A 27493-nucleotide genomic window follows, 5' to 3' on the forward strand; every position below is an offset into this window, starting at 1 on the left:
CACTGCTGTCGGTGTTGGCCAGTACATGCGTCCTACAGTCTTAAAAGATGCGGTCGGTTGTCATTGGTCCCTCATCACAAGGGCACTCTCCTCTCTGTCCAATGCCAAATTTTGTGTGCATGTGGTGGAGCAGGCGGTTGTGTCCAGTCCTCAGGCGCAAGATCTTGGCCTGTTCCCGTCGTTCCAGCAAATGGTATCTGTCTTCTGGGTTATATTTGGGGTGCTGGAGGCGTCACTTTATTCCTTGCTGTGCCTTGATGATTGTCTTGATTTCATCGTATGACACCAGTTTGTTGGCCTGCTCCTTCTGTGCACCGTCTTTTGCCAGAATCTCCGCTTTTTCGTTGCCTCTGATGCCACAGTGTGCTGGTACCCATTGTATCACCACTTTCTCCACTCTGGTACTCACGGCAACAAGGGCTGAAGTGAGATGGTTCTGTTCTTTGCAGCGGGAGTTCTTGAGGGCTTGGAGCACGGAGAGAGCATCTGAGAACACCACCACCTGCCCTGTTGTTCTTGTGGAGTTCTGCGAGACTGTTGTGGCTGCCTCACAGAGAGCTTCTCGCTCAGCTCGGAAGTTGGTGGAGTATTTTCCTGTTGGGATTGCAATTTCTTCATCTCCGTCTTTGTATCGGAGGAAGATTCCAGCTCCACCATCCCTCGTTGCTTCTGTGGCGGAGCCATCTGTAAAGACATGGGTCCAGTCTTCCTGGGGGTACTGGTTGCAGATGTACTCCATGGCTAGGGCCTTCCTTTGGGTGTCTGACTGTGTTCCTCTCTTCTACACTCCGGGAATGCTGGTGACGACTGTTGGGAACACCCACCTCTTCCAAGATGGGTGGGTGACATTTGCCGGGATAGGCTTTGCTTCGTGTTCCATCAGGACTGGGGTTTGTCATTCAAGGCGTCTTGACTGGTGGATGAAGCTGCCTCTTTTCAGCCGGCTCTTGGTGGGTCTGCTCATTCTGTTGTTCATTGGATGGTTTTCAAAGCGTTTGGATTTTGCTGCCTGGATGAGGATCTTTGTGTCCCTTCTGTCCTCCAGTGACCGTAGCCCAGTGGTCTCCTCCATCTTCAGGATTGGGGTGGATCTCATGGCACCAGTTATGACACGCTGAGCTTGGTTCTGTATCTTGTTGAGATGGTCGAGGTTAGACTTTGCAGCTGATGCCCATGCTGATGTCCCGTACTCAACTACAGGTCGGACTCTCCCTGTATAGTCTCTTCAGGATACGTTCAACAGCCCCCCAGTCCGTCCCTGAAAGTTTCTTCATGATCGCCAGTCTCAGCTTGGCCCTGCTACAGCATCTGGTGATCTGCTGTTTCCAAGTGAGCCTGCGGTCAAAGGTCACTCCCTGGTAGGTAGGTGTGGGTTCCTCTGCAAGCCTTTGGTTGTTCAGTGTCAACTTCGCCTCTTGCTTCTTGCTGGATAGGCTGAAGACTGTGTTGGTTGTTTTGCTTGACTTCCACTGAGTGATCCCTGAACATTGTTCTTCACCCCCTCCTCCACCCCCTACCCCCAGCACCCCCCCCCCCCCCCCCCCCCCCCCCCGCCCCCCCCCCCCCCCCCCACACACACACACACACCCTCTAAATGAGAGATCACTGAACACATTGTTCTTCACCCCCTCCTCCACCCCTGCACCCCTGCCCCTCTTCACACACATGCACACGCACGCACACACACACACACACACACACACGCGCGCGCGCGCGCGCACATGCACAATCATTATTTTGTTTTGTTTTATTTCATTTCATTTTGTTCATGTTTAAAGCGAGCAGTGTGCGTCATTGCACTGGTGTGAGGAAGACAGACAGTGAGGTGGAAATGACACGTGTCATAGACACCACGTGCACCGTTCTTTCTCAACACATGACGTCACACAGTGACAGTGAGGTGGAAATGACACGTGTCATAGACACCACGTGCACCGTTCTTTCTCAACACATGACGTCACACAGTGACAGTGAGGTGGAAATGACACGTGTCATATAGACACCACGTGCACCGTTCTTTCTCAACACATGACGTCACACAGCGACAGTGAGGTAGAAATGACACGTGTCATATAGACACCACGTGCACCGTTCTTTCTCAACACATGACGTCACACAGCGACAGTGAGTGAGGTAGAAATGACACGTGTCATATAGACACAACGTGCACCGTTCTTTCTCAACACATGACGTCACACAGCGACAGAGAATGAGATGGAAATGACACGTGTCATATAGACACCACGTGCACAGTCCTTTCTGAACACATAACGTCACACAGCGACAGATTTACAATCATAGCAACAGATTGTTTTTTTCATTTACCCCTGACCCTACCAGCTTGAAATATTATTGTCTTTCTGTTCATTTCTTCTTCTTCTTTCTTTGGTCTTGGTTGCTTTAGTTTATTATTATCATTATTTCTTGCGGGGGGGGGGGGGGGGGGGGGGGGGTAGGTTGTTAAAATGTAATCGATATGATGATTCCAAGTTAATTTTGATGTTAGGTGCACTCCAAGGAATTTCACTACTTTTTTATATTCCAGGGTGTTATCGGAAATTTTAAAGGAAGGCAATGTTGCTGAACTTGATCCGTTATTAAAAAGCATCAAGTGTGTTTTTTCGGTTGATATTTGCAGACCATTCTCGCTCAAAAAAAATTGCTGCTGTGTTTAATTCATTTTGATATAGCTTTTTTGTGTAATTCATATATCGGGCAGGTGTATTCTTTTTATATTGTAACTTTCATCCACATGCATATATCATCAGCGTATTGAACCATTACAACATTCTTTGTTAGTTGGGTTTTTTTGGGTTTTTTTTTTTTTTTTTTTTTTTTTTTAGATCATTCATTAGAATGTTGAACAATATTGGAGCAATTACAGAGCCCTGAGGAGTACCTGCTTGCAATGTTCGTGTAGATGAATACGTATTCCCTATTTTAGTTTGGATTTTTGTTTTCTAAGAAGTATTTTATCAAGTTATACATATGTCCCGAAAATCCAATCGTCTTCAGTTTTAATATTAGACGTAAATGCCACAGTTGGTCATAGGCTTTAGTGGTGTCGAAAAAAGTTGCAAGCTAACATTGTGTGTGTGTGTGTGTGTGTGTGTGTGTGTGTGTGTGTGTGTGTGTGTGTATGTGTGTGTGTGTGTGTGTGTGTGTGTGTGTGTGTGCGCGCGCGCGCACAAGACAGAGAGAGAGAGAGATAGACAGACAGACGTACAAACAAACTGACAGAGAAACAGACAGACAGAAACACAGAGACAGAGACAGAGAGACATAAACAGACAGACAGACAGAGAGAACAGAACAAACTGGGGAAAAGAAAGAAAATGAGACGGAACATAGTGCTGGAAAAATGATAGGGAGGGAAGAAGATAAAAAACAATACCAAACAAACACCCCTCTGCCCCCCGTCCCCGCCCTCCGGCCCCTAACATCAAACAGCCACTTAATGTGCAGCCAATTTGTGCAGTATCAGGTAACGACTTGAAAGTGAGCTGGGAGAAATGTTGGTGAGGAACGCTTTCATCTTTTGTGTGGAACGGATTGCCAGAAACCCGCTCTCCGTATGCAGTTGTTTTTAAATGTATCTGCCAAAAACCTGCTCTCCTAATGCATTTAGCATCTGTGCTCAATTCAGCAGCAACAGTGTTTAGCGTTTGTAGCGTGGGAAGTACAGCGTTAAACAGCAACAAGAATGACCAAAACAACAAAGATAGATTATGTAAGAAATGAAATAAACAAAGTTTCTTGCAATGGCCGTCATGTATAATCACTATATCCTTTGAAAGTTCAGGAGACTGAGCCATAAAATAAAATAAAGCATCTAGCAATATCCGTACTGTATAATCACTATATCCTTTGAAAGTTCAGGAGACTGAGCCATAAAATAAAATAAAGCATCTAGCAATATCCGTCATGTATAATCACTATATCCTTTGAAAGTTCAGGAGACTGACCCATAAATAGAATAAAGCATCTAGCAATATCCGCACTGTATAATCACAATATCCTTTGAAAGTTCAGGCAATATTTAGCAATATCCGCACTGTATACTCACAATATCCGTACTGTATAATCACAATATCCGCACTGTACATTCACAATATCCGTAGTGTATAATCACAATATCTGCACTGTATAATCACAATATCCGTACTGTATAATCACAATATCTGCACTGTACATTCACAATAATTTATCCGTACTGTACACTCACAATATCCGTACTGTACACTCAAAATATCCGTACTGTTTTATCAAATTACCGTTGGACGGCTCAGTACATGACCCATGCTCCAGTTCTCTTTGGAAATTTTATATCAGCTAGTTGCTAATTTAACAAACAAGCAAACAAAAACAGACAAACAAACAAACAATGAAACAAAGGAAATAAGCAAACAAACAAAGTAATGGTAGTCTTGTAACTCAAACTAGACCCCCACCTCTACCCTCACCCCCATAACCATTAGTCATCCGGATGAGACAATAAACCGAGATCCCGTGTGCAGCACCCGCAGAGCGCACTGAAAAACAACAACAACCGGTAACAAGTGTTGTCCTCTGGCAAACATCCACTGGGATTGGTAACAATACATGCGCTCGTGCAGCAGATGTGGTGTAAAGTATATGGATTTCTTCGAACGCAGTGACGCATTATTGTGAAACAGATTAAAACTGAAACAAACACCAGCAGTGAAGTCACTTGTAACAGACAGCAGAGACCAAGGCTGACACCCCCCTTCTGAAAAAGACTGATTCAGACTCCCCAAAACAAACTCCACCAGTGAACTAACAGACATCACCTCCTGACACAGACTGGTCCAGACTCCCCCAAACAAAAACCATCAGTGAAGTCACGTCTAACACACACCATCAGTGAAGCCATCTCAAACACACATCATCAGTGACGTCACCTCTAACAGACACCATCACCTCTAACACACACCATCAATGAAGTCACGTCTAACACACACCATCAGTGAAGCCATCTCAAACACACATCATCAGTGACGTCACCTCTAACAGACACCATCACCTCTAACACACACCATCAATGAAGTCACCACTAACAGACACCATCACCTCTAACAGACACCATCAGTGAAGTCATCTCTAACAGACATCATCAGTGACGTCACCTCTAACAAACACCATCAGTGAAGCCATCTCAAACACACATCATCAGTGACGTCACCTCTAACAGACACCATCAGTGACGTGACCTCTAACAAACACCATCAGTGAAACCATCTCAAACACACATCATCAGTGACGTCACCTCTAACAGACACCATCAGTGAAGTCACCTCTAACAAACATCATCAGTGAAGTCACCTCTAACAGACACCATCAGTAAAGTCACCTCTGATTCAGCCTCCCCAAAACAAACACCACCAGTGAACTAACAGACATCACCTCCTGACACAGACTGGTACAGACTCCCCCAAACAAAAACCATCAGTGAAGTCACGTCTAACAGACACCATCAGTGAAGTCACCTCTAACACACACCATCAGTGAAGTCACCTCTAACACACACCATCAATGAAGTCACCTCTAACACACACCATCAATGAAGTCACCTCTAAAACACACCATCAGTAAAGTCACCTCTAACAGACACCATCACCTCTAACAGACACCATCAGTGAAGTCATCTCTAACAGACATCATCAGTGACGTCACCTCTAACAGACACCATCAGTGAAGTCATCTCTAACAGACATCATCAGTGACGTCACCTCTAACAGACACCATCAGTGACGTGATCTCTGACAGACACCATCAGTGAAGCCATCTCAAACACACATCATCAGTAACCTCACCTCTAACAAACACCATCAGTGAAGCCATCTCAAACACACATCATCAGTGACGTCACCTCTAACAGACACCATCAGTGAAGTCACCTCTAACAAACATCATCAGTGAAGTCACCTCTAACAGACACCATCAGTGACGTCACCTCTAACAAACATCATCAGTGAAGTCACCTCTAACACACACCATCAGTGAAGTCACCTCTAACAGACACCATCAGTGAAGTCACCTCTAACAGACACCATCAGTAAAGTCACCTCTAACACACACGATCATCTCTAACACACACCATCAGTGAAGTCACCTCTAACAGACACCATCAGTGAAGTCACCTCTAACAGACACCATCAGTGAAGTCACCTCTAACACACACCATCAGTGAAGTCACCTCTAACAGACACCATCAGTGACGTCACTTCTAAGACACACCATCAGTGAAGTCACTCTAACAGACACCATCAGTGACGTCACCTCTAACACACACCATCAGTGAAGTCACTCTAACAGACACCATCAGTGACGTCACCTCTAACACACACCATCAGTGAAGTCACCTCTAACAGACACCATCAGTGACGTCACCTCTAACACACACCATCAGTCACGTCACCTCTAACACACACCATCAATGACGTCACCTCTAACACACACCATCAGTGAAGTTACCTCTAACAGACACCATCAATGACGTCACCTCTAACACACACCATCAGTGAAGTCATCTCTAACACACACCATCAGTGACGTCACCTCTAACACACACCATCAGTGAAGTCACTCTAACAGACACCATCAGTGACGTCACCTCTAACACACACCATCAGTGAAGTCACCTCTAACACACACCATCAGTGAAGTCACTCTAACAGACACCATCAGTGAAGTCACCTCTAACAAATATCATCAGTGACGTCACCTCTAACACACACCATCAGTGAAGTCACCTCTAACAGACACCATCAATGAAGTCACCTCTAACAGACACCACCAGTGAAGTCACCTCTAACACACACCATCAATGAAGTCACGTCTAACAGACACCATCAGTGAAGTCACCTCTAACAGACACCATCAATGAAGTCACCTCTAACACACACCATCAGTGAAATCACCTCTAACACACACCATCAGTGAAGTCACCTCTAACACACGCCATCAGTGAAGTCACCTCTAACAGACACCATCAGTGAAGTCACCTCTAACAGACACCATCAGTGACGTCACCTCTAACACACACCATCAATGAAGTCACCTCTAACACACACCATCAGTGAAGTCACCTCTAACACACACGATCAGTGAAGGCACCTCTAACAGACACCATCAGTGAAGTTACCTCTAACACACACCATCAATGAAGTCACGTCTACCATTAATGAAGTCACCTCTAACAGACACCATCAGTGAAGTCACCTCTAACAGACACCATCAGTGAAGTCATGTCTAACACACACCATCATCTCTAACACACATCATCAGTGAAGTCACCTCTAACACACACCATCAGTGAAGTCACCTCTAACAGACACCATCACCTCTAACAGACACCATCACCTCTAACACACATCATCAATGAAGTCACCTCTAACAGACGCCATCACCTCTAACAGACACCATCAGTAAAGTCACCTCTAACAGACACCATCATCTCTAACAGACACCATCAATGAAGTCACCTCTAACAGACACCATCACCTCTAACACACATCATCAGTAAAATCACCTCTGACACACACCATCAGTGACGTCACCTCTAACAGACACCATCAGTGACGTCACCTCTAATACACACCATCAGTGAAGTCACCTCTAACAGACACCATCAGTGACGTCACCTCTAACACACACCATCAGTGAAGTTACCTCTAACAGACACCATCAGTGACGTCACCTCTAACAGACACCATCAGTGACGTCACCTCTAAAACACACCATCAATGAAGGCACCTCTAACACACGCCATCAGTGAAGTCACCTCTAACAGACACCATCAGTGACGTCACCTCTAACACACACCATCAGTGAAGTCACCTCTAACAGACACCATCAGTGAAGTCACCTCTAACAGACACCATCAGTGAAGTCACCTCTAACACACACCATCAGTGAAGTCACCTCTAACAGACACCATCAGTGAAGTCACCTCTAACACACACCATCAGTGAAGGCACCTCTAACAGACACCATCAGTGAAGTTACCTCTAACACACACCATCAATGAAGTCACGTCTAACAGAAACCATCAGTGAAGTCACCTCTAACAGACACCATCAGTGAAGTCACCTCTAACAGACACCATCAGTTACGTCACCTCTAACAGACACCATCAGTGAAGTCACCTCTAACACACACCATCAATGAAGTCACCTCTAACAGACACCACCTGTAACAGACACCATCAGTGAAGTCATCTCTAACAGACATCATCAGTGACGTCACCTCTAACAAACACCATCAGTGAAGCCATCTCAAACACACATCATCAGTGACGTCACCTCTAACAGACACCATCAGTGACGTCACCTCTAACAAACACCATCAGTGAAGCCATCTCAAACACACACCATCAGTGAAGTCACTTGTAACAAATATCATCAGTGAAGTCACCTCTAACACACACCATCAGTGAAGTCACCTCTAACACACACCATCAGTGAAGTCACCTCTAACAGACACCATCAGTGAAGTCACCTCTAACACACACCATCAGTGAAGTCACCTCTAACAGACACCATCAGTGGAGTCACCTCTAACAGACACTATCAGTGAAGTCACCTCTAACACACACCATCAGTGAAGTCACCTCTAACACACACCATCAGTGAAGTCACCTCTAACAGACACCATCAGTGACGTCACCTCTAACACACACCATCAGTGAAGTCACCTCTAACAGACACCATCAATGAAGTCACCTCTAACAGACACCATCAGTGACGTCACCTCTAACACACACCATCAGTGAAGTCACCTCTAACAGACACCATCAATGAAGTCACCCCTAACACACACGATGAGTGAAGTTACCTCTAACAGACACCATCAGTGACGTCACCTCTAACACACACAATCAGTGAAGTTACCTCTAACAGACACCATCAGTGACGTCACCTCTAACACACACCATCAGTGACGTCACCTCTAACACACACCATCAGTGAAGTTACCTCTAACAGACACCATCAATGACGTCACCTCTAACACACACCATCAGTGAAGTCACCTCTAACACACACCATCAATGAAGGCACCTCTAACACACACCATCAGTGACGGCACCTCTAACACACACCATCAATGAAGGCACCTCTAACACACACCATCAGTGACGTCACCTCTAACACACACCATCAGTGAAGTTACCTCTACCAGACACCATCAGTGACGTCACCTCTAACACACACCATCAGTCACGTCACCTCTAACACACACCATAAGTGAAGTTACCTCTAACAGACACCATCATTGACGTCACCTCTAACACACACCATCAGTGAAGTCACCTCTAACACACGCCATCAGTGAAGTTACCTCTAACAGACACCATCAATGAAGTCACCTCTAACACACGCCATCAGTGAAGTCACCTCTAACAGACACCATCAGTGAAGTCACCTCTAACACACGCCATCAGTGAAGTCACCTCTAACACACACCATCAATGAAGTCACCTCTAACACACGCCATCAGTGAAGTCACCTCTAACAGACACCATCAGTGAAGTCACCTCTAACAAATATCATCAGTGACGTGACCTCTAACACACACCATCAGTGAAGTCACCTCTAACAGACACCATCAATGAAGTCACCTCTAACAGACACCATCAGTGAAGTCACCTCTAACACACACCATCAGTGACATCACCTCTAACACACACCATCAGTGAAGTTACCTCTACCAGACACCATCAGTGACGTCACCTCTAACACACACCATCAATGAAGTCACCTCTAACACACGCCATCAGTGAAGTCACCTCTAACACACACCATCAATGAAGGCACCTCTAACACACGCCATCAGTGAAGTCACCTCTAACAGACACCATCAGTGAAGTCACCTCTAACAAATATCATCAGTGACGTCACCTCTAACACACACCATCAGTGAAGTCACCTCTAACAGACACCATCAGTGAAGGCACCTCTAACAGACACCATCAGTGAAGTTACCTCTAACACACACCATCAATGAAGTCACGTCTAACAGAAACCATCAGTGAAGTCACCTCTAACAGACACCATCAATGAAGTCACGTCTAACACACACCATCAGTGAAGTCACCTCTAACAGACACCATCAGTGAAGTCACCTCTAGCACACGCCATCAGTGAAGTCACCTCTAACAGACACCATCAGTGAAGTCACCTCTAACATACACTATCAGTGAAGTCACCTCTAACACACACCATCAGTGAAGTTACCTCTAACACACACCATCAATGAAGTCACGTCTACCATCAATGAAGTCACCTCTAACACACACCATCAGTGAAGTCACCTCTAACACACACCATCAGTGAAGTCACCTCTAACAGACACCATCAGTGAAGTCATGTCTAACACACACCATCACCTCTAACACACATCATCAGTGAAGTCACCTCTAACAGACACCATCACCACTAACAGACACCATCAGTGAAGTCACCTCTAACAGACGCCATCATCTCTAACAGACACCATCAGTAAAGTCACCTCTAACAGACACCATCACCTCTAACACACATCATCAATGAAGTCACGTCTAACAGACACCATCAATGAAGTCACCTCTAACACACATCATCAGTAAAATCACCTCTGACACACACCATCAGTGACGTCACCTCTAACAGACATCATCAGTGAAGTCACCTCTAACAGACACCATCAGTGAAGTCACCTCTAACAGACACCATCAGTGACGTCACCTCTAAGACACACCATCAGTGAAGTCACCTCTAACAGACACCATCAGTGACGTCACCTCTAACAGACACCATCATTGAAGTCACCTCTAACAGACACCATCAGTGACGTCACCTCTAACACACACCATCAGTGAAGTCACCTCTAACAGACACCATCAGTGACGTCACCTCTAACACACACCATCAGTGAAGTCACCTCTAACAGACACCATCAGTGACGTCACCTCTAACACACACCATCAGTGAAGTCACCTCTAACAGACACCATCAGTGACGTCACCTCTAACAGACACCATCAGTGACGTCACCTCTAACACACACCATCAGTGAAGTCACCTCTAACAGACACCATCAGTGACGTCACCTCTAAAACACACCATCAATGAAGGCACCTCTAACACACGCCATCAGTGAAGTCACCTCTAACAGACACCATCAGTGAAGTCACCTCTAACAGACACCATCAGTGAAGTCACCTCTAACAGACACCATCAGTGACGTCACCTCTAAGACACACCATCAGTGAAGTCACCTCTAACAGACACCATCAGTGACGTCACCTCTAACAGACACCATCAGTGACGTCACCTCTAACACACACCATCAGTGAAGTCACCTCTAACAGACACCATCAGTGACGTCACCTCTAACACACACCATCAGTGAAGTCACCTCTAACAGACACCATCAGTGACGTCACCTCTAACACACACCATCAATGAAGTCACCTCTAACACACACCATCAGTGAAGTCACCTCTAACAGACACTATCAGTGAAGTCACCTCTAACAGACACTATCAGTGAAGTCACCTCTAACAGACACCATCAGTGAAGTCACCTCTAACACACACCATCAGTGAAGTCACCTCTAACAGACACCATCAGTGAAGTCACCTCTAACAGACACCATCAATGAAGTCACGTCTAACAGACACCATCAGTGAAGTCACCTCTAACAGACACCATCAATGAAGTCACCTCTAAGACACACCATCAGTGAAGTCACCTCTAACAGACACCATCAGTGAAGTCACCTCTAACACACACCATCAATGAAGTCACCTCTAACAGACACCATCACCTCTAACAGACACGATCAGTGAAGTCATCTCTAACAGACACCATCAGTGACGTCACCTCTAACAGACACCATCAGTGACGTCACCTCTAACAAACACCATCAGTGAAGCCATCTCAAACACACACCATCAGTGAAGTCACTTGTAACAAATATCATCAGTGAAGTCACCTCTAACAGACACCATCAGTGAAGTCACCTCTAACAGACACCATCAGTGAAGTCACCTCTAACAGACACCATCAGTGAAGTCACCTCTAACACACACCATCAGTGAAGTCACCTCTAACAGACACCATCAGTGGAGTCACCTCTAACAGACACTATCAGTGAAGTCACCTCTAACACACACCATCAGTGAAGTCACCTCTAACAGACACCATCAGTGAAGTCACCTCTAACACACACCATCAGTGAAGTCACCTCTAACAGACACCATCAGTGAAGTCACCTCTAACACACACCATCAGTGAAGTCACCTCTAACAGACACCATCAGTGGAGTCACCTCTAACAGACACCATCAGTGGAGTCACCTCTAACACACACCATCAGTGGAGTCACCTCTAACAGACACTCTCAGTGAAGTCACCTCGAACAGACACCATCACCTCTACCAGACACCATCAGTGAAGTCACCTCTAACAGACACCATCAGTGAAGTCACCTCTAACAGACACCATCACCTCTAACAGACACCATCAGTGAAGTCACCTCTAACAAATATCATCAGTAAAGTCACCTCTAACACACACCATCAGTGAAGTCACCTCTAACACATACCATCAGTAAAGTCACCTCTAACAAATGTGACCCTCCACCACGAAATGAGTCGCTTTGCACCAGAGTTCGATTTTTAGTTATTGGTATATCATAAATCTGCAATAAATGACCTTTACAGCGAAAAAAAAAAGTTTGTAAATCGGATGATTCTGTGAAAAGTTATTGTGATTTGAAGTTCTAAAGTCGCGAAAGTAACGAACTGAGAAATCAAGGCCGAAAAGTTTTGGAACATCTTCATAGCAACCACATACTTCTAAGCAAGATATGTTCATGAAATTTGGCACACACATACTTAGTGGCAATGTCCACAATTGCACAAAGTTTGAAAGAAAAATATTGAGTGTATTTGATTTTATTCAAATAAGAATTTTCTATTTTTTTTGGAAAGAATTGCAACTGAAGTATTAGTATACTTACTTTTTAATCAGCTCAACATGACTAAAAACCTTCCAGTTTTAAGATCAGTTTTGTTGTGGTGTTGTTTGTGGTCCAATTACTATGAAACTTTTGCTTTGTATAGTATGTGTACTAAAATTTATGCCAGATTATAGGTAAAAAATGCTAAATCATGATGCCGAATCATGTAATTGTGGTAATTCAATGTGCTCACTGGCTTAGTGTGCTTGTGATATTACCATAATCCATACAACAAGCACAACAAAATAACAAAAAAGATCCACACAACAAAACTGCTCATACAAAAGGTACAAGTTCATGTGTGTTTTATCCCAGCATAGCATCAAATGAAATACATTTCATAATCCAAATGAACACTTCAAACAATTCATCTGCAAAGAAAACCTACTTGTCAAACCCATACTTCACACAATAAAGACACACAACCTCATCAAACAAACACTCAATCTGCTAAAAAAATAAAAAAATTTAAAAAAAGTGCAGATATGTGGCACAGGTAATCAATTCTTGTGGTACAAAGTGTCATCAGGGTGGATGGTGTTGATGCTGAACCTTCTTCCTCCACTCTTTTTTCTCCACCGGTGGTGTCAGTATGTTCCAAAAATGCATGGTTTATCCTGAAACAGTTTGTTATGTAATACTTCTTTTTCTCTTTTCATTTCCTTTGTTCTGAATTATTTTCTATATGTTCTAAAGTTTATTCATTAATGCTAATAATGTAAGATTAAATATCAACAGTAATTTCAGTTTTGTACATTTACATCACAGCTTTCATTCTTTACACAGGACTTTACAAAATGCTTTACTTCTAGTTCTATGTACTTTATCAGAAAAAAAAACAAAAAAAAACACTTATATATATATATATATATATATATATATATATATATATATATATAATCAGACAAAGCAGTTTACTGATAATAAAAGTATGAAATAGTGATTATTAATGCTGTATCACTATGAGTATCAGTGTGCATATCAGTGTGCATGTGCATGACATGCTGCAATCCATTAAGTTACTTTATGCATAGTGGCATGTCAAGCACATGCACACTTATATCATTTATGTAAATGTCTGTGCAAAAGTTTACAATTCCATACATGTACATCTAGACAAAGTTTGTAAAAAGAAACTAAGTTTGCACACTTCATGGTAAATTTATACTATAAATCATAGTACATTAACAGTTTGCTCACTCACTCATAGATAGTTCACCAGCAGACAGTTCTTTAGTTGACAGTGTAGTTAGTGTGGTGGTGTTGCCTCTCCTTCTGATGACATGACTTGCCAGCAGTGATCTCAGAATTATTCACTGGTGTACAGGCAGGCATATAAAGTACCATCATATCTTTCAGGGCTGAAAAAGAAATTGAACTATTAGTAATACTGTTAGTATTTACTGTTGACGCAACTCTATATTTATTTACCTCAAAACAACACAGACACAGAAACACACACACACACACACACACACACACACACACACACACACACCAACCTGACACACATTCACATAAAATATCCATTCAAGCAAATTCTGTGAAACTGAAAACTGTTCATAATGTCATGCCCCTGAACCTCCCCTAGCTCAGTTAAATGGTTAAACTGTGAAGAGACAGTGTGTGTGTGTGTGTGTGTGTGTGTGTGTGTGTGTGTGATATTGTGTGAGTATGTGACTCACTGTGTGACACACATTGTGTGTGTGTGTGTGTGTGTGTGTGTGTGTGTGTGAGAGAGAGAGAGAGAGAGAGAGAGAGAGAGAGAGAGTGTGAGTGTGTGTGTGTGTGAGTGAGTGACATGTATACACAATGTGTCACACATTGTGTGTGTGTGTGTGTGTGTGTGTGTGTGTGTGTGTGTGTGTGTGTGTGTGTGATATTTTAATTTACATTCTGTTAATTTCCTCAGATTCATTTTATTCTTTTAATCATTTTTATTCCAGATGTCAAACAGTGAATTTCTGTTCCAATGTAATAAATCAGTCTTGAGTCAATCATTGTTAAATAAATTATTATCAATTGATTATTTCATCATTACATTTCAGTATTTGTCAATGTGGGTAAAATAAGAATGCTTACCTTCAGACACTTCAGATATACAGTCCCCCAGTCACTTTGCTTGCATATTCCTTGTGTGAGCTGTGAGAAACACAGTTCTATCACTTCAGTGCAGCAAGTCAGTTTCACTTGTTTCCATGTCAGTCACAACACTGATGGCACCTGGTGCATGTGATTTCGGCAATGACAGGCGAAGGCTTCCAACCTTTCTGTATCTAGTGCAAATGTTGATTCGTCATCTACATCAAAATTAATAGTATTGTTGATGAAAACTGAACGACAATCCTGCGTCGTCTGCTTTCGAAATCAGCGTTGCCTTCGTGTTCACTGAGATCGATTTCATGAACGGTCAGTTCCATCAATGAAGTACTGGGTTAGAAACTCACAAACGTTGTCTTCTTCACTGAATGGCAAAATGTGTGCGACGCAAGTTATCTTGTCAGGAAATCGCCAAGTCACTCTTGAAAACGTGCTTCCGAACCCTGCGACCATCTTTATTTGAGCTAGCGTGCTGAATGGCTGGTTTCGTCACGTGGCCTCTCTCGGCCAATGACAGAGGGGATTTTCCTTCATAGTGACGCATTGCTTACGTAGTGTATCCTTATTTTGAAAGCGACGATTCGCTCGTAGTTAAAAAAATCAACCAATGAGAAGGACATAGATTGAAAGAGACGGACTTGACCTTTAAAACAATGTATGATTCGACCGGTCGATTCCAAGAGATGAGGGAGGGTAAGCTTGTCAAAGTTGATCGATTTCGCGAAGTCATAGGCGATCAGAATGACGGGTTAGGCATTTTAAGCACACTTTTAAGGCAAAAGAAGACGCAGTTATGCCTAGATACTTCAATATGAGATAAAAGAAAGCCTAAAGTTTATTATGAAGTCAAAATCTGAAAATCGACAACCTGACCCCCACCCGCCTAAAATCGCCGCTAGCGGGAAAGTTGGTCAGGGACACAGCGACTCATTCCGTGATGGAGGGTCACAAATATCATCAGTGAAGTCACCTCTAACACACACCATCAGTGACGTCACCTCTAACACAAACCATCAGTGAAGTCACCTCTAACACACACCATCAGTGACGTCACCTCTAACAAATATCATCAGTGAAGTCATCTCTAACAGACAGAGGTCCCCCAAAAAACAAACACTAGCAGTGAACTAACAGACAGTACAGACCTTCCACCCCTGGCACAGACTGATTCAGAATAACCCCAAACACCAGGGGTCTTATGCATGAAACCGTAGTAAACGTACAGTTGCCAACTAAACGAAAGTTGACAACTAAATATCAAAGTAACGAATGCACGAAACCTTACTTCCGGTTGTTTCGATCGAAGTTGGCTCCTAAATTTACATCTCCTTCAGAGGTGGTGGAAATCCTTTAGTTGCCAAGTATCCGGCCAAACAAGATGGCGTGTTCGTGTTGAAGCGACAAAACATGCGCGCAATCCGAAGAGAACGCGTACCAGTGGACCATGAATATCCAATAAAAATTTTAAACAACTCACAAATCTACATGAATTTTCGATTTCCAAGGCATGTATATATATATTTTTTGGTTAGCACGAAAAAGCAGGAGACGACATCGAAGTACGAAGGACCGAGAGAATCGCTCACCCCCGTTTTGCAAATTTGCCTGACACTTAGAACGCTGCACTTAGAACGCTACACTTAGAACGCTCCAGGAGCATTTCAAATTTGCCTGACACTTAGAACGCTACAGGAGCATTTCAAATTTGCCTGACACTTAGAACGCTACACTTAGAACGCTGCAGAGCATTTCAAACTGCTGTGGCAGATTGGATCAGTGTGGATCAAGTGACAGCAGTTCGTACAGTAAGGCGAGTGACCAACGCTGTCTGTCGCTGTGTGGGGAAATGGACACGCGGACAAGAGAGCGAGGCGGCGAGGTCGGCACAAACGACAGTTCTTTGCGATGAGAGACGTTACAAATGACGGAGGGTGCAACACGCACCACATCCATGCAGGCGTCATCACGTGAATTCCAGAATGGTTTTAACTGATAATCGAAAACATCATTCTCTCAATGTGCAGGTACGTCAATCATGCATAAGACCCCAGTGAACTAAAAGACATCACCGACCTCCCTCCAGACACAGACTGATTCAGAATATCCCCAAACAAACACCAGTGATCCAACTAACATCACCGACCTCCGCTACTGATTCAGAATATCACTAAAACAAACACCAGTGAACTAACACCACCGACCTTGCCTACTGATTCAGAATATCACTAAAACAAACACCAGTGAACTAACACCACCGACCTCCCCTACAGATTCAGAATATCACTAAAACAAACACCAGTGAACCAACACCACCGACCTCCCCTACAGATTCAGAATATCACTAAAACAAACACCAGTGAACCAACACCACCGACCTCCGCTACTGATTCAGAATATCACTAAAACAAACACCAGTGAACTAACACCACCGACCTCCCATACAGATTCAGAATATCACTAAAACAAACACCAGTGAACCAACACCACCGACCTCCGCTACTGATTCAGAATATCACTAAAACAAACACCAGTGAACTAACACCACCGACCTCCCCTACAGATTCAGAATATCACTAAAACAAACACCAGTGAACCAACACCACCGACCTCCCCTCCAGATTCAGAATATCACTAAAACAAACACCAGTGAACTAACACCACCGACCTCCGCTACTGATTCAGAATATCACTAAAACAAACACCAGTGAACCAACACCACCGACCTCTGCTACTGATTCACAATATCACCAAAACAAACACCAGTGAACTAACACCACCGACCTTGCCTACTGATTCAGAATATCACTAAAACTAACACCAATGAACTAACACCACCGACCTCCCCTCCTGACGCAGGCTGATCCCGGAGTCCCCCCGCTGGTTGTCGTCCCGGGGCCGCGAGGCGGAGGCGGTGAAGATCCTGGAGCGGATCGCCAAGTCCAACAAGACAAAACTGCCGCCCATAGAAGACGCCAGCCAGCTGATGAAGGGAGAGGAGCAGATCAGTCTGCGGTACGCCGTCCGCAGCAAGGAGCTTCTCATCAGGGTCATCATCGTCCTCAGCAACATGTGTGTGTGTGTGTGTGTGTGTGTCTTTCTCTGTGTGTGTGTGTGTGTGTGTGTGTGTGTGTGTGTTCTTTTGTTTAGCGTCTTTTCACTATCAGTGATCAGTGATACACACACACAGACACAGACACACACACAGACACACACACACACACACACACACAGAAACACACACACACACACAGATAGTGATGTCTGTGTGTGTGTGTCTGTGTCTGTGTGTGTGTATGTGTGTCTTTCTCTGTGTGTGTGTGTATGTGTGTGTGTGTGTGTGTGTTTTTCTCTGTGTGTGTGTGTGTGTGTATGTGTGTGTGTGTGTGTGTGTCTGTGTCTGTGTGTCTTTCTCTGTGTGTGTGTGTGTGTGTGTCTGTGTCTGTGTGGCTGTGTGGCTGTGTGTGTATGTGTGTGTCTCTCTCTCTCTCTCTCTCTCTCTCTCTCTGTGTGTGTGTGTGTGTGTGTGTGTGTGTGTGTGTGTGTGTCCCGATTTCGCATGTTTTCCTTTCAAGGGAGGCAACACAATACGGATCTAAAGAAGAGAAAAGTCCACTTTACTGGCTGGGTTGATCTGAAGTCTTTCCCCCAATTTATGAAGTGACACAACCATGGCTTACTTTACACGACTGGGGGCCTACTCTGGCAATGTTGTTTATCATTGATATTGGCACTATATTTTGAGTTAGCTTCATAGCAAAGTTTAGTGCAATGGTTTATATTCTCTAGAAACTTACAGATTCATGCAACATAATGTACTTTGTTCATACTAATTAATTTTCTAGGGTTACCTAATTAATTTTCTTGCATTCCAGCAGTAATTGATGGGGCAAGATAGGCAGACAGAGAAGGGGAAATAGGGCCTGGAGAGAGAGAAAGAGGGGGAAGGAAATTATAAAACTAAAAGGGGCAAGACAAGGGGTGAGGAGGTGATTTCATTTCATTCCATATTGTTTATAGCCTAGTCAAATACAGTAGGCCTTCTCAAGGCTGTGAGAGGAGGTGATCTGAGGGTAGATAGTAAAAAATAGATATACATGAAGAGACAGATTATACAGAGGAAAAGGCAGAGAAAGGGGGTGGGGGGAGAGGGAGAGAGAGAGAGAGAGAGAGAGAGAGAGAGAGAGAGAACAAATAGATCTATAGACTCAGACACCCACAACCTTATGCAGAGAGAGAAAGATATTCAGAGAGAGAGCACAGTGATACACACACACACACACACACAGAGAGAGAGAGAGAGAGAGAGAGAGAAAAGCATGCAAATACACAAACACTCACACGCACACACAAATAGAGAGAGAGAGAGAGAAAGAGAGAGCGCACACACACACACACACATATATATAAACATACACACACACACACACACATACATACATACATACACATGATACACACACACACACACACACACACACACACACACATATATACATACATACATATAACACACATACATACAATACATACATATAATATATGTATACATACATACATGTATACATACATACAAACATACATGTATACATAAATACATACATACATATATACATACATACATACGTATACATGCATACATGTTACACACAAACAATGGAAAACAAGACTTACCTGAGTACTAGGAGTGTGCTAGTCCATCAGCATTGTTATTCTATTTTTTGACAAGGAGGCAGCAGTGCATTTCACACCCAAATGGAAATTTTCAAAAGATTGATCTTCCGAAATCTTGATGACAAACAGTGGTATTCCATTCTCAATTTTTTTGGATTGAACAACCAAAACACAACTGTCCATGAAAACAATCACAGGAACAGGCAAATCTCTCTCATTTGCTAACAACTTCTCTTTCAAATCAGAAAATGTAACATTGTCACTCATCAAAAATGCTGCGAGCTGATCTTCCTTGTTCCTCTCGAAGCATGACGAGCGCTTTGTTGATCGAGGAGGTGGTGCAGGTGTGGGGATCTGGCTGGGAGGTACATTTGGCCAAACAGACGGTGGATGTTTAGGTCGCTGTTTTCCTCTTGAAGTGTCGCTCACAAACAACAGTATCTTTTGAAACGATCAACTTGTCATTTGGTATTGCAGAAATCCAAGCTTTCTTCTCATTTTCATCCTTTGGAAACCGATAGACAGACAATTTCTTCTCTGTGTCACACCCTTTTTCAGAAGAATAATTCGTTTTACAGCCGTAAACACAACATTTCTTTCCCATGACAGAATCCAAACACAAGAAAAACGTGCCATGAAAAACCGGAAGTTAGTTACCGAAGCCAAACAACCGAAATGAAAGCAAAAGAAAAAGAGAAGAAGAAAACTCTGCATACATGATCATACATGACTATTCTGTGAATAAGATAAAAGACTCTGGGTTCGTGGTGATTGATTGAAGTTTTCCCCAGGCCATACTGGAACAAACAATCCCTACTTCGTCCGTTTTACCGTTTTCTTTGAATTTAGACATCAAAGGGGAGAAAACTTCGTTCGCAGTTTGGGGAATCAATTTTAAGGAGTTAGGTCCCTTGACCGACCCTTGCCGTTTTACCGTAGGCCCCCAGTCAGAGAGAGAGCTTGCACTACGAAGTGGCCTGTGGTAAAGTTCGCTATGGACACAACACAATGGGCTAGTCTTCTGGGTAGAGACCTTATATCAATGCGTTTTCAGGGTCAGAAATGACCATGTTATTTGGTGAATATTAACACACACACACACACACACACACACACACACACACACACCTCTCTCCCCCTCTCTCTCTCTCTTTATATAACAAAAATATATATGTCGTCGTCATTGTAATATATGTAATATATGTGGATTTTACTGTGAAATTTTGCCAGGACAACTGTCAGGTTGCCGTGGGTTCTTTGAAATGTACGTGCTAACTGCTAACTGCACGCTGAATGATGCCACCTCAGTTTTTCGTCTCAACCGATTGACTAGCGTGCAAATCACGAATCAAGGTCTGGTGTTCGTTCGTACTTCAGTTTGACGTCTGCAGAACAGAGAAATGACTTGCCTCTTATGGAAATCATTTTGGTAACGTTTTCCCATGAAACCACACATTTTCTGTATACTTCTAAAGTTTGGTGTGTGTGTGTGTGTGTGTGTGTGTGTGTGTCTGTCTGTCTGTCTGTCTGTCTGTCCGTCTGTCTGTCTGTCTGTGTCTGTGTCTGTGTGTTCATGCACATGCACACATATATATATATGTGTGTGTGTGTGTGTGTGTGTGTGTGTGTGTGACTGTTGATTAAGAACTGTTGAGAGAGTGTGGGTGTCACGACTTGTGACGGCAGTTAGGGCGTGTGGCCCGTCTTCGTTTTTCTCCCCCCTCTACTTTCACTTTCCCTCCTTCTCCCATCCTTCAGTTCGCACAGAAGTCTCGAATTGCGCACGAACCACGTGCATGCATATTACTCAGTCCCTCCTTCTCCCACCCTTCAGTTCGCACAGAAGTCTCGAATTGTGCACGAACCACGTGCATGCATGTTACTCAGCTCACCTGAGCGAAAATGAAATATTGTTGGGCAGCAACAATATTCGAGGCTTTTGCAGCCCGACTGCCGTAGTGTACGGGTCGTTCCTGTTGTTGGTGGGGTAGCTACCCCAACGTCTTGGCACCAGTTGAAGTGAGGGCCGCCTTCACTCCATTGGAGCCACTTTGGTGTTTCTTCGTCTGTCTTCGTCGTCGTCGTGTCTTTGTGGTGGTCGTTGGTGTACGCTACCTGTGGCAGGTAAGAAGCCACTTGTCTACTTAGCTTGGTTGTAGTTCCATCAGGGATGTAGGTATGTAAAGAGGTAGAGGTTCGACAAGAAAGAAAGGTGTACGTTAGGTTTTGACACAATCTATTTCGTTAATTACTTGTGCTACCACTGCGTGAATATGTACTTTTTCTTGTGTCGGTTGATATTTTTGCCAATTTTATTGTTATTGAGTTTTAAAATGATACAATTTTACCTTAGTTCACTGTTGTGTAAAACTGAGCGTTGGCTCTGTATGTTAGGTGTAGAGAGTGCGAGTGCCGTGTATGAGTTCTGTAATTCGTCTTGTCAATGGAATTATATTCCAGCTTCTATTTTGAATGTGCTGTACATTTGTTTTTGTTTTTATTTTGTTAATTATCGTTAGAATTGGTATTGCTCAGCACGGGGGGAACATTCCGTAATGTTCCAGCTCTCGCTGTGTGCCGGGTGTCCCAGGCCTTTCGTCTGGTGACCCAGATCTTCACCCTCTCCTGTCCCGTGACTGGCGTCCTGGGTGTCCGTCCCCTCCTGCCCTGTGACTGGTGTCCTGGGTGTTCGTCCCTTCCTGTCCCGTGACTGGTGTCCTGTGTTCCGGGACTTGCAGCCTGGTCCTTTGCTTGGCACTGTATGCTGAGTCCTGGCACCTAGGCCTTTTGACTGGGGGCTTGTGCCTTTGGTCGGACCCACCGAAGTTCGTCTGGTGCCGTGTGTCAGTTTCTTTTTTTTTTTTTTTTTCTTTTTTTTTTTTTTCCTTTTAAGAGGAAAACTTCCTGAAGCCGCCAAAGACTAAAGCGTGAACATGTGTACCTGTCCTGGTTTTGGGTGGTTTGTCTTCTCCTTGAGTGTGTGTGTGGAAAATCGCTTTTGATTACATTTGGGAGAATCGGTAGTATTGTATGCGACTTCTGTTCGTTTCTTTTTTTTTTGTAGTTATGGTATACGGTGGTTTTTTTTGTTTTTTTGGTTTTTGTTTTTGTTTTTTGCAAGCATAGGCTGTGTGTAAGGTTGCGTAAGTGGGATAGACAGAGCGGAAGAGAATAAATTTTGTGTGGAAGAGAAATATGTGTATTCTGTGTTGTCGGGTGAACTGGGTTGGGTGTTAGGCTTTAAAACAGTTCTCGACCTCTTCCCTAGGGGGATCGTTAGGTTTTAAAACAGTTCTCGACCTCTTCCCTAGGGGGATCGTTAGGCTTTAAAACAGTTCTCGACCTCTTCCCTAGGGGGATCGTTAGGCTTTAAAACAGTTCTCGACCTCTTCCCTAGGGGGATCGTTAGGCTTTAAAACAGTTCTCGACCTCTTCCCTAGTGGGATCGTTAGGTTTTAAAACAGTTCTCGACCTCTTCCCTAGTGGGATCGTTAGGTTTTAAAACAGTTCTCGACCTCTTCCCTAGGGGGATCGTTAGGTTTTAAAACAGTTCTCGACCTCTTCCCTAGTGGGATCGTTAGGTTTTAAAACAGTTCTCGACCTCTTCCCTAGGGGGATCGTGACAGTGGGGTAGGTGAGGTTGGCTGGCGAGAGGAGGGGTGGGGCGTCATGGGGAGTGTGGAGGTGGAGGGGGGGGGCGGTAAAAGCGGCAGGAGGAGGGCGATGGAGCCTGCCTCCCTGTCCGTGCCCAGCTCTGCTCACAGCGGACATACTCGCTGCCCGTGCCCAGCTCTGCTCACAGCGGACACTCACTGTCCGTGCCCAGCTCTGCTCACAGTGAACACACACTCACTGCCCGTGCCCAGCTTTGCTCACAGCGGACATTCTCGCTGCCCGTGCCCAGCTCTGCTCACAGCGGACACTCACTGTCCGTGCCCAGCTCTGCTCACAGCGGACACACACTCACTGCCCGTGCCCAGCTCTGCTCACAGCGGACACACACTCACTGCCCGTGCCCAGCTCTGCTCACAGCGGACACACACTCACTGCCCGTGCCCAGCTCTGCTCACAGCGGACACACACTCACTGTCCGTGCCCAGCTCTGCTCACAGCGGACACTCACTGTCCGTGCCCAGCTCTGCTCACAGTGAACACACACTCACTGCCCGTGCCCAGCTCTGCTCACAGCGGACACTCACTGTCCGTGCCCAGCTCTGCTCACAGTGAACACACACTCACTGCCCGTGCCCAGCTCTGCACACAGCGGACACACACTCTGCACGCAGTGTACAAACACTGCACACAGCGGACACACACTCGGCACACAGTGCACACACACTCTGCACGCAGTGTATAAACACTCTGCACACAGCGGACACACACACTGCACACAGCGGACACACACTCCCTGTCACCACGGCCCTGGAAGGCTTTGGGACTTTGAACCTTTAACCACTAGCCTTTGACCTGACCTGACCTGACCTTACCTGTCACCTTATTTTTCCTTTGTTTATCAGCACCCTCCCCCAACCCCTCCAGACACAGACACACACACACACACACCAGCCAGCCTCCTCCCCCACTGATTCTTTCCCTGTCCATGCTGCTCCAGGTTTGTGATCGTGGTGGTGTACTATGGGCTGACCCTGAACATCACCAACCTGAGCGGTGACGTCTTCATCAACTTCAGTATCAACACTCTGCTGGAGATGGTGGCCTACTTCCTGTGTCTGGCCATGTTGGACCGTCTGGGCCGTAAGCCTGTCTTCACTGGCGGCATGGTGCTGTCAGGGGCTGCCTGTGCCCTGTCCATTGTGCCCGTGCTGCTGGGACTGCCCTGTGAGTTTTGTTGTCTTGCTGTGCTGTGCTGTCAGGGGCTGTGCTGTACTGTCAGGGGCTGTGCTGTGCTGTACTGTCAGGGGCTGGGCTGTGCTGTACTGTCAGGGGCTGTGCTGTACTGTCAGGGGCTGTGCTGTACTGTGCAGTCAGGAGCGTGTTGTGCTGTGCTGTCTTCACTGTCAGGGATGTGCTGTGCTGTCTTCACTGTGCTGTGCTGTCTTTGCTGTCAGGGGCTGCCCTGTGCCCGTGCTACTCGGCCTGCCTTGTGAGGTGTTGTGCTGTGCTGTGCCATGCTGTGCTCTGTACGCACGAACGCTCACACAGACAGTGCAGCACAGCACAGAACAACGCAACACAGCACAACGCAGCACAGCAAAGCGCAGCTGTTTGGTTGTTCATTTATTGGCTTTTTTCTTTCTTGATATTTCTTTCTTTCCGGACTTGTTTATTGATTACCTGTCTGATTTATTTATTTATGAATTGTGTGGTTAACCTGTCAGCATGGACAGTGGTGGTCCTGTCCATGGTGGGTCGCTTCGCCATCTGTATCGCCTTCGCCACCATCTACGTATACGGCGCTGAACTGTTCCCCACTGTCGTCCGCGCCTCCGCCATGGGAGTGGGCGTCACCTTCGCCCGCATCGGCGGCATCGTCTCCCCTTTCATGGCGGACGTGGTGGGTAACATCAGTGTTAACTTTGGTTGGTGTGTGTTCGGTGGGGCTCTGTTTCGTGACAATATCCACGTCGGCAATGCCGCCCGCTCAGATCAGGTGATTGTCTTATGCTCGCTTGGATGATTAAGTTGGCTGTTAACAACTGGCGTTGGCGAGTTTGGTTAATTACGTTTTGAAGCAATATATTGAGGTTCTCTAGTCTGGTAGATTTAGATTGGCATTGATATTTGATGCTGTCTGGTATAGTACAGTTAAATTTGGTGCTTAATTAACAGCAGACGTTGGCGAATTTGGTTTAACTGCGTTTGGAAACAATATCTGACGTTTTCTAGTTTGATAGGGTTAGATTTTGTGGTGATATCTGCTGTCTCTAGTCTGGTAGAGTTAGATTTGGTGGTAATATCTGACTCTTGTTCGGTAGAGTTAAATTTGATGGTAATACCAGGGTTTCTCTATTTTGGTTGAGTTAAATTTGATGGTAAGATCTGATGTCGCTAGTTTTGTAGGGTTACATTTGTTAGTAACACCTGACATCCTGTAGTTTTGTAGAGAAAACGATGCGTCGTTACCTACAAGGTGGGGGTAAAAGTCATACACGTTAAAATCCACTTGTGCATACGAGTGTACACAGACGCGGCAGCCAATGAGGGAAGAAGCAGAAGATTTGGTGGTGATATCTGATGTTTCCTACTTAGCTGGGTACCTTGGCAGCTTGGCACCTTGGTACCCAGCTACCAGCAAAGGTGCCAAGTTGTGCGAGGCCAACAGGACTGCTGCAGCTGTTCAGAAGAGGCAGGCCAGAAAGTCACGGGCAAACAAGCTCCCTGACAATGATATGCCTGTCTTTGTCTGCCCCAACTGTCAGCGAACATTCCGTGCGCAGATTGGACTATTCAGCCATCTGCGCACTCAGATAGATTCGTGAGCAACCCCCCCCCACCACCTCCCCCCATCCCCCAGCTGGATGACAACGATGGTCATCATCGATCTCGATGGACACACACCAGACTTATCTGGGTACAATGACGATAACATTGGTCATGTTCTTGACACCAACCCCCAAATCTGCAAAGAAACATGTCGGTCCATCCATCTAACATCACTTAAGTGGAGACGTTACATTATGACTGCTATGTGTAGTGTAGCAGGGTGCTCTGATGACAAAGAAAAGTTGTTAGTGCACGTGCACTGTTGCAGGGGTACAGGTGGTGGGGAAGAACCGAGAGTACCGGTGACAAAGGGAAGATGTTGTACAGATGTGTGGTGTTGCAGGGAGTACTGGTGACAAAGGGAAGATGTTGTACAGATGTGTGGTGTTGCAGGGAGTACCGGTGACAAAGGGAAGATGTTGTACAGATGTGTGGTGTTGCAGGGAGTACTGGTGACAAAGGGAAGATGTTGTACAGATGTGTGGTGTTGCAGGGAGTACTGGTGACAAAGGGAAGATGTTGTACAGATGTGTGGTGTTGCAGGGAGTACTGGTGACAAAGGGAAGATGTTGTACAGATGTGTGGTGTTGCAGGGAGTACTGGTGACAAAGGGAAGATGTTGTACAGATGTGTGGTGTTGCAGGGAGTACCGGTGACAAAGGGAAGATGTTGTACAGATGTGTGGTGTTGCAGGGAGTACCGGTGACAAAGGGAAGATGTTGTACAGATGTGTGGTGTTGCAGGGAGTACTGGTGACAAAGGGAAGATGTTGTACAGATGTGTGGTGTTGCAGGGAGTACTGGTGACAAAGGGAAGATGTTGTACAGATGTGTGGTGTTGCAGGGAGTACTGGTGACAAAGGGAAGATGTTGGACAGATGTGTGGTGTTGCAGGGAGTACTGGTGACAAAGGGAAGATGTTGTACAGATGTGTGGTGTTGCAGGGAGTACTGGTGACAAAGGGAAGATGTTGTACAGATGTGTGGTGTTGCAGGGAGTACTGGTGACAAAGGGAAGATGTTGTACAGATGTGTGGTGTTGCAGGGAGTACTGGTGACAAAGGGAAGATGTTGTACAGATGTGTGGTGTTGCAGGGAGTACTGGTGACAAAGGGAAGATGTTGTACAGATGTGTGGTGTTGCAGGGAATACTGGTGACAAAGGGAAGATGTTGTACAGATGTGTGGCGTTGCAGGGAGTACTGGTGACAAAGGGAAGATGTTGTACAGATGTGTGGTGTTGCAGGGAGTACTGGT

General features: G+C 45.0%; 1 protein-coding gene and 1 long non-coding RNA gene across 2 annotated transcripts in view; one reads left to right on the forward strand and one right to left on the reverse strand.

Annotated features, from left to right (window-relative positions):
- Window positions 1–27493, forward strand: part of LOC143297718 (organic cation transporter protein-like) — a 96021-nt gene that overhangs the window by 48195 nt on the left and 20333 nt on the right. The window contains exons 7-9 of the mRNA XM_076610137.1: window positions 17981–18193; window positions 24408–24634; window positions 25135–25310. Of these exons, the coding sequence (XP_076466252.1) occupies window positions 17981–18193; window positions 24408–24634; window positions 25135–25310 (616 nt within the window). The remainder of the gene's footprint in view (window positions 1–17980; window positions 18194–24407; window positions 24635–25134; window positions 25311–27493) is intronic.
- LOC143297719 (uncharacterized) lies at window positions 12674–15564 on the reverse strand. Its single transcript, XR_013057301.1, has 3 exons — window positions 15107–15564; window positions 14229–14385; window positions 12674–13641 (listed from the first exon to the last, which is right to left on the reverse strand). It is a non-coding gene; the product is annotated as an uncharacterized LOC143297719 (long non-coding RNA).

This window comes from Babylonia areolata, chromosome 23 (genome assembly GCF_041734735.1).
Source record: "Babylonia areolata isolate BAREFJ2019XMU chromosome 23, ASM4173473v1, whole genome shotgun sequence".
NCBI classification, from domain to species: domain Eukaryota; kingdom Metazoa; phylum Mollusca; class Gastropoda; order Neogastropoda; family Buccinidae; genus Babylonia; species Babylonia areolata.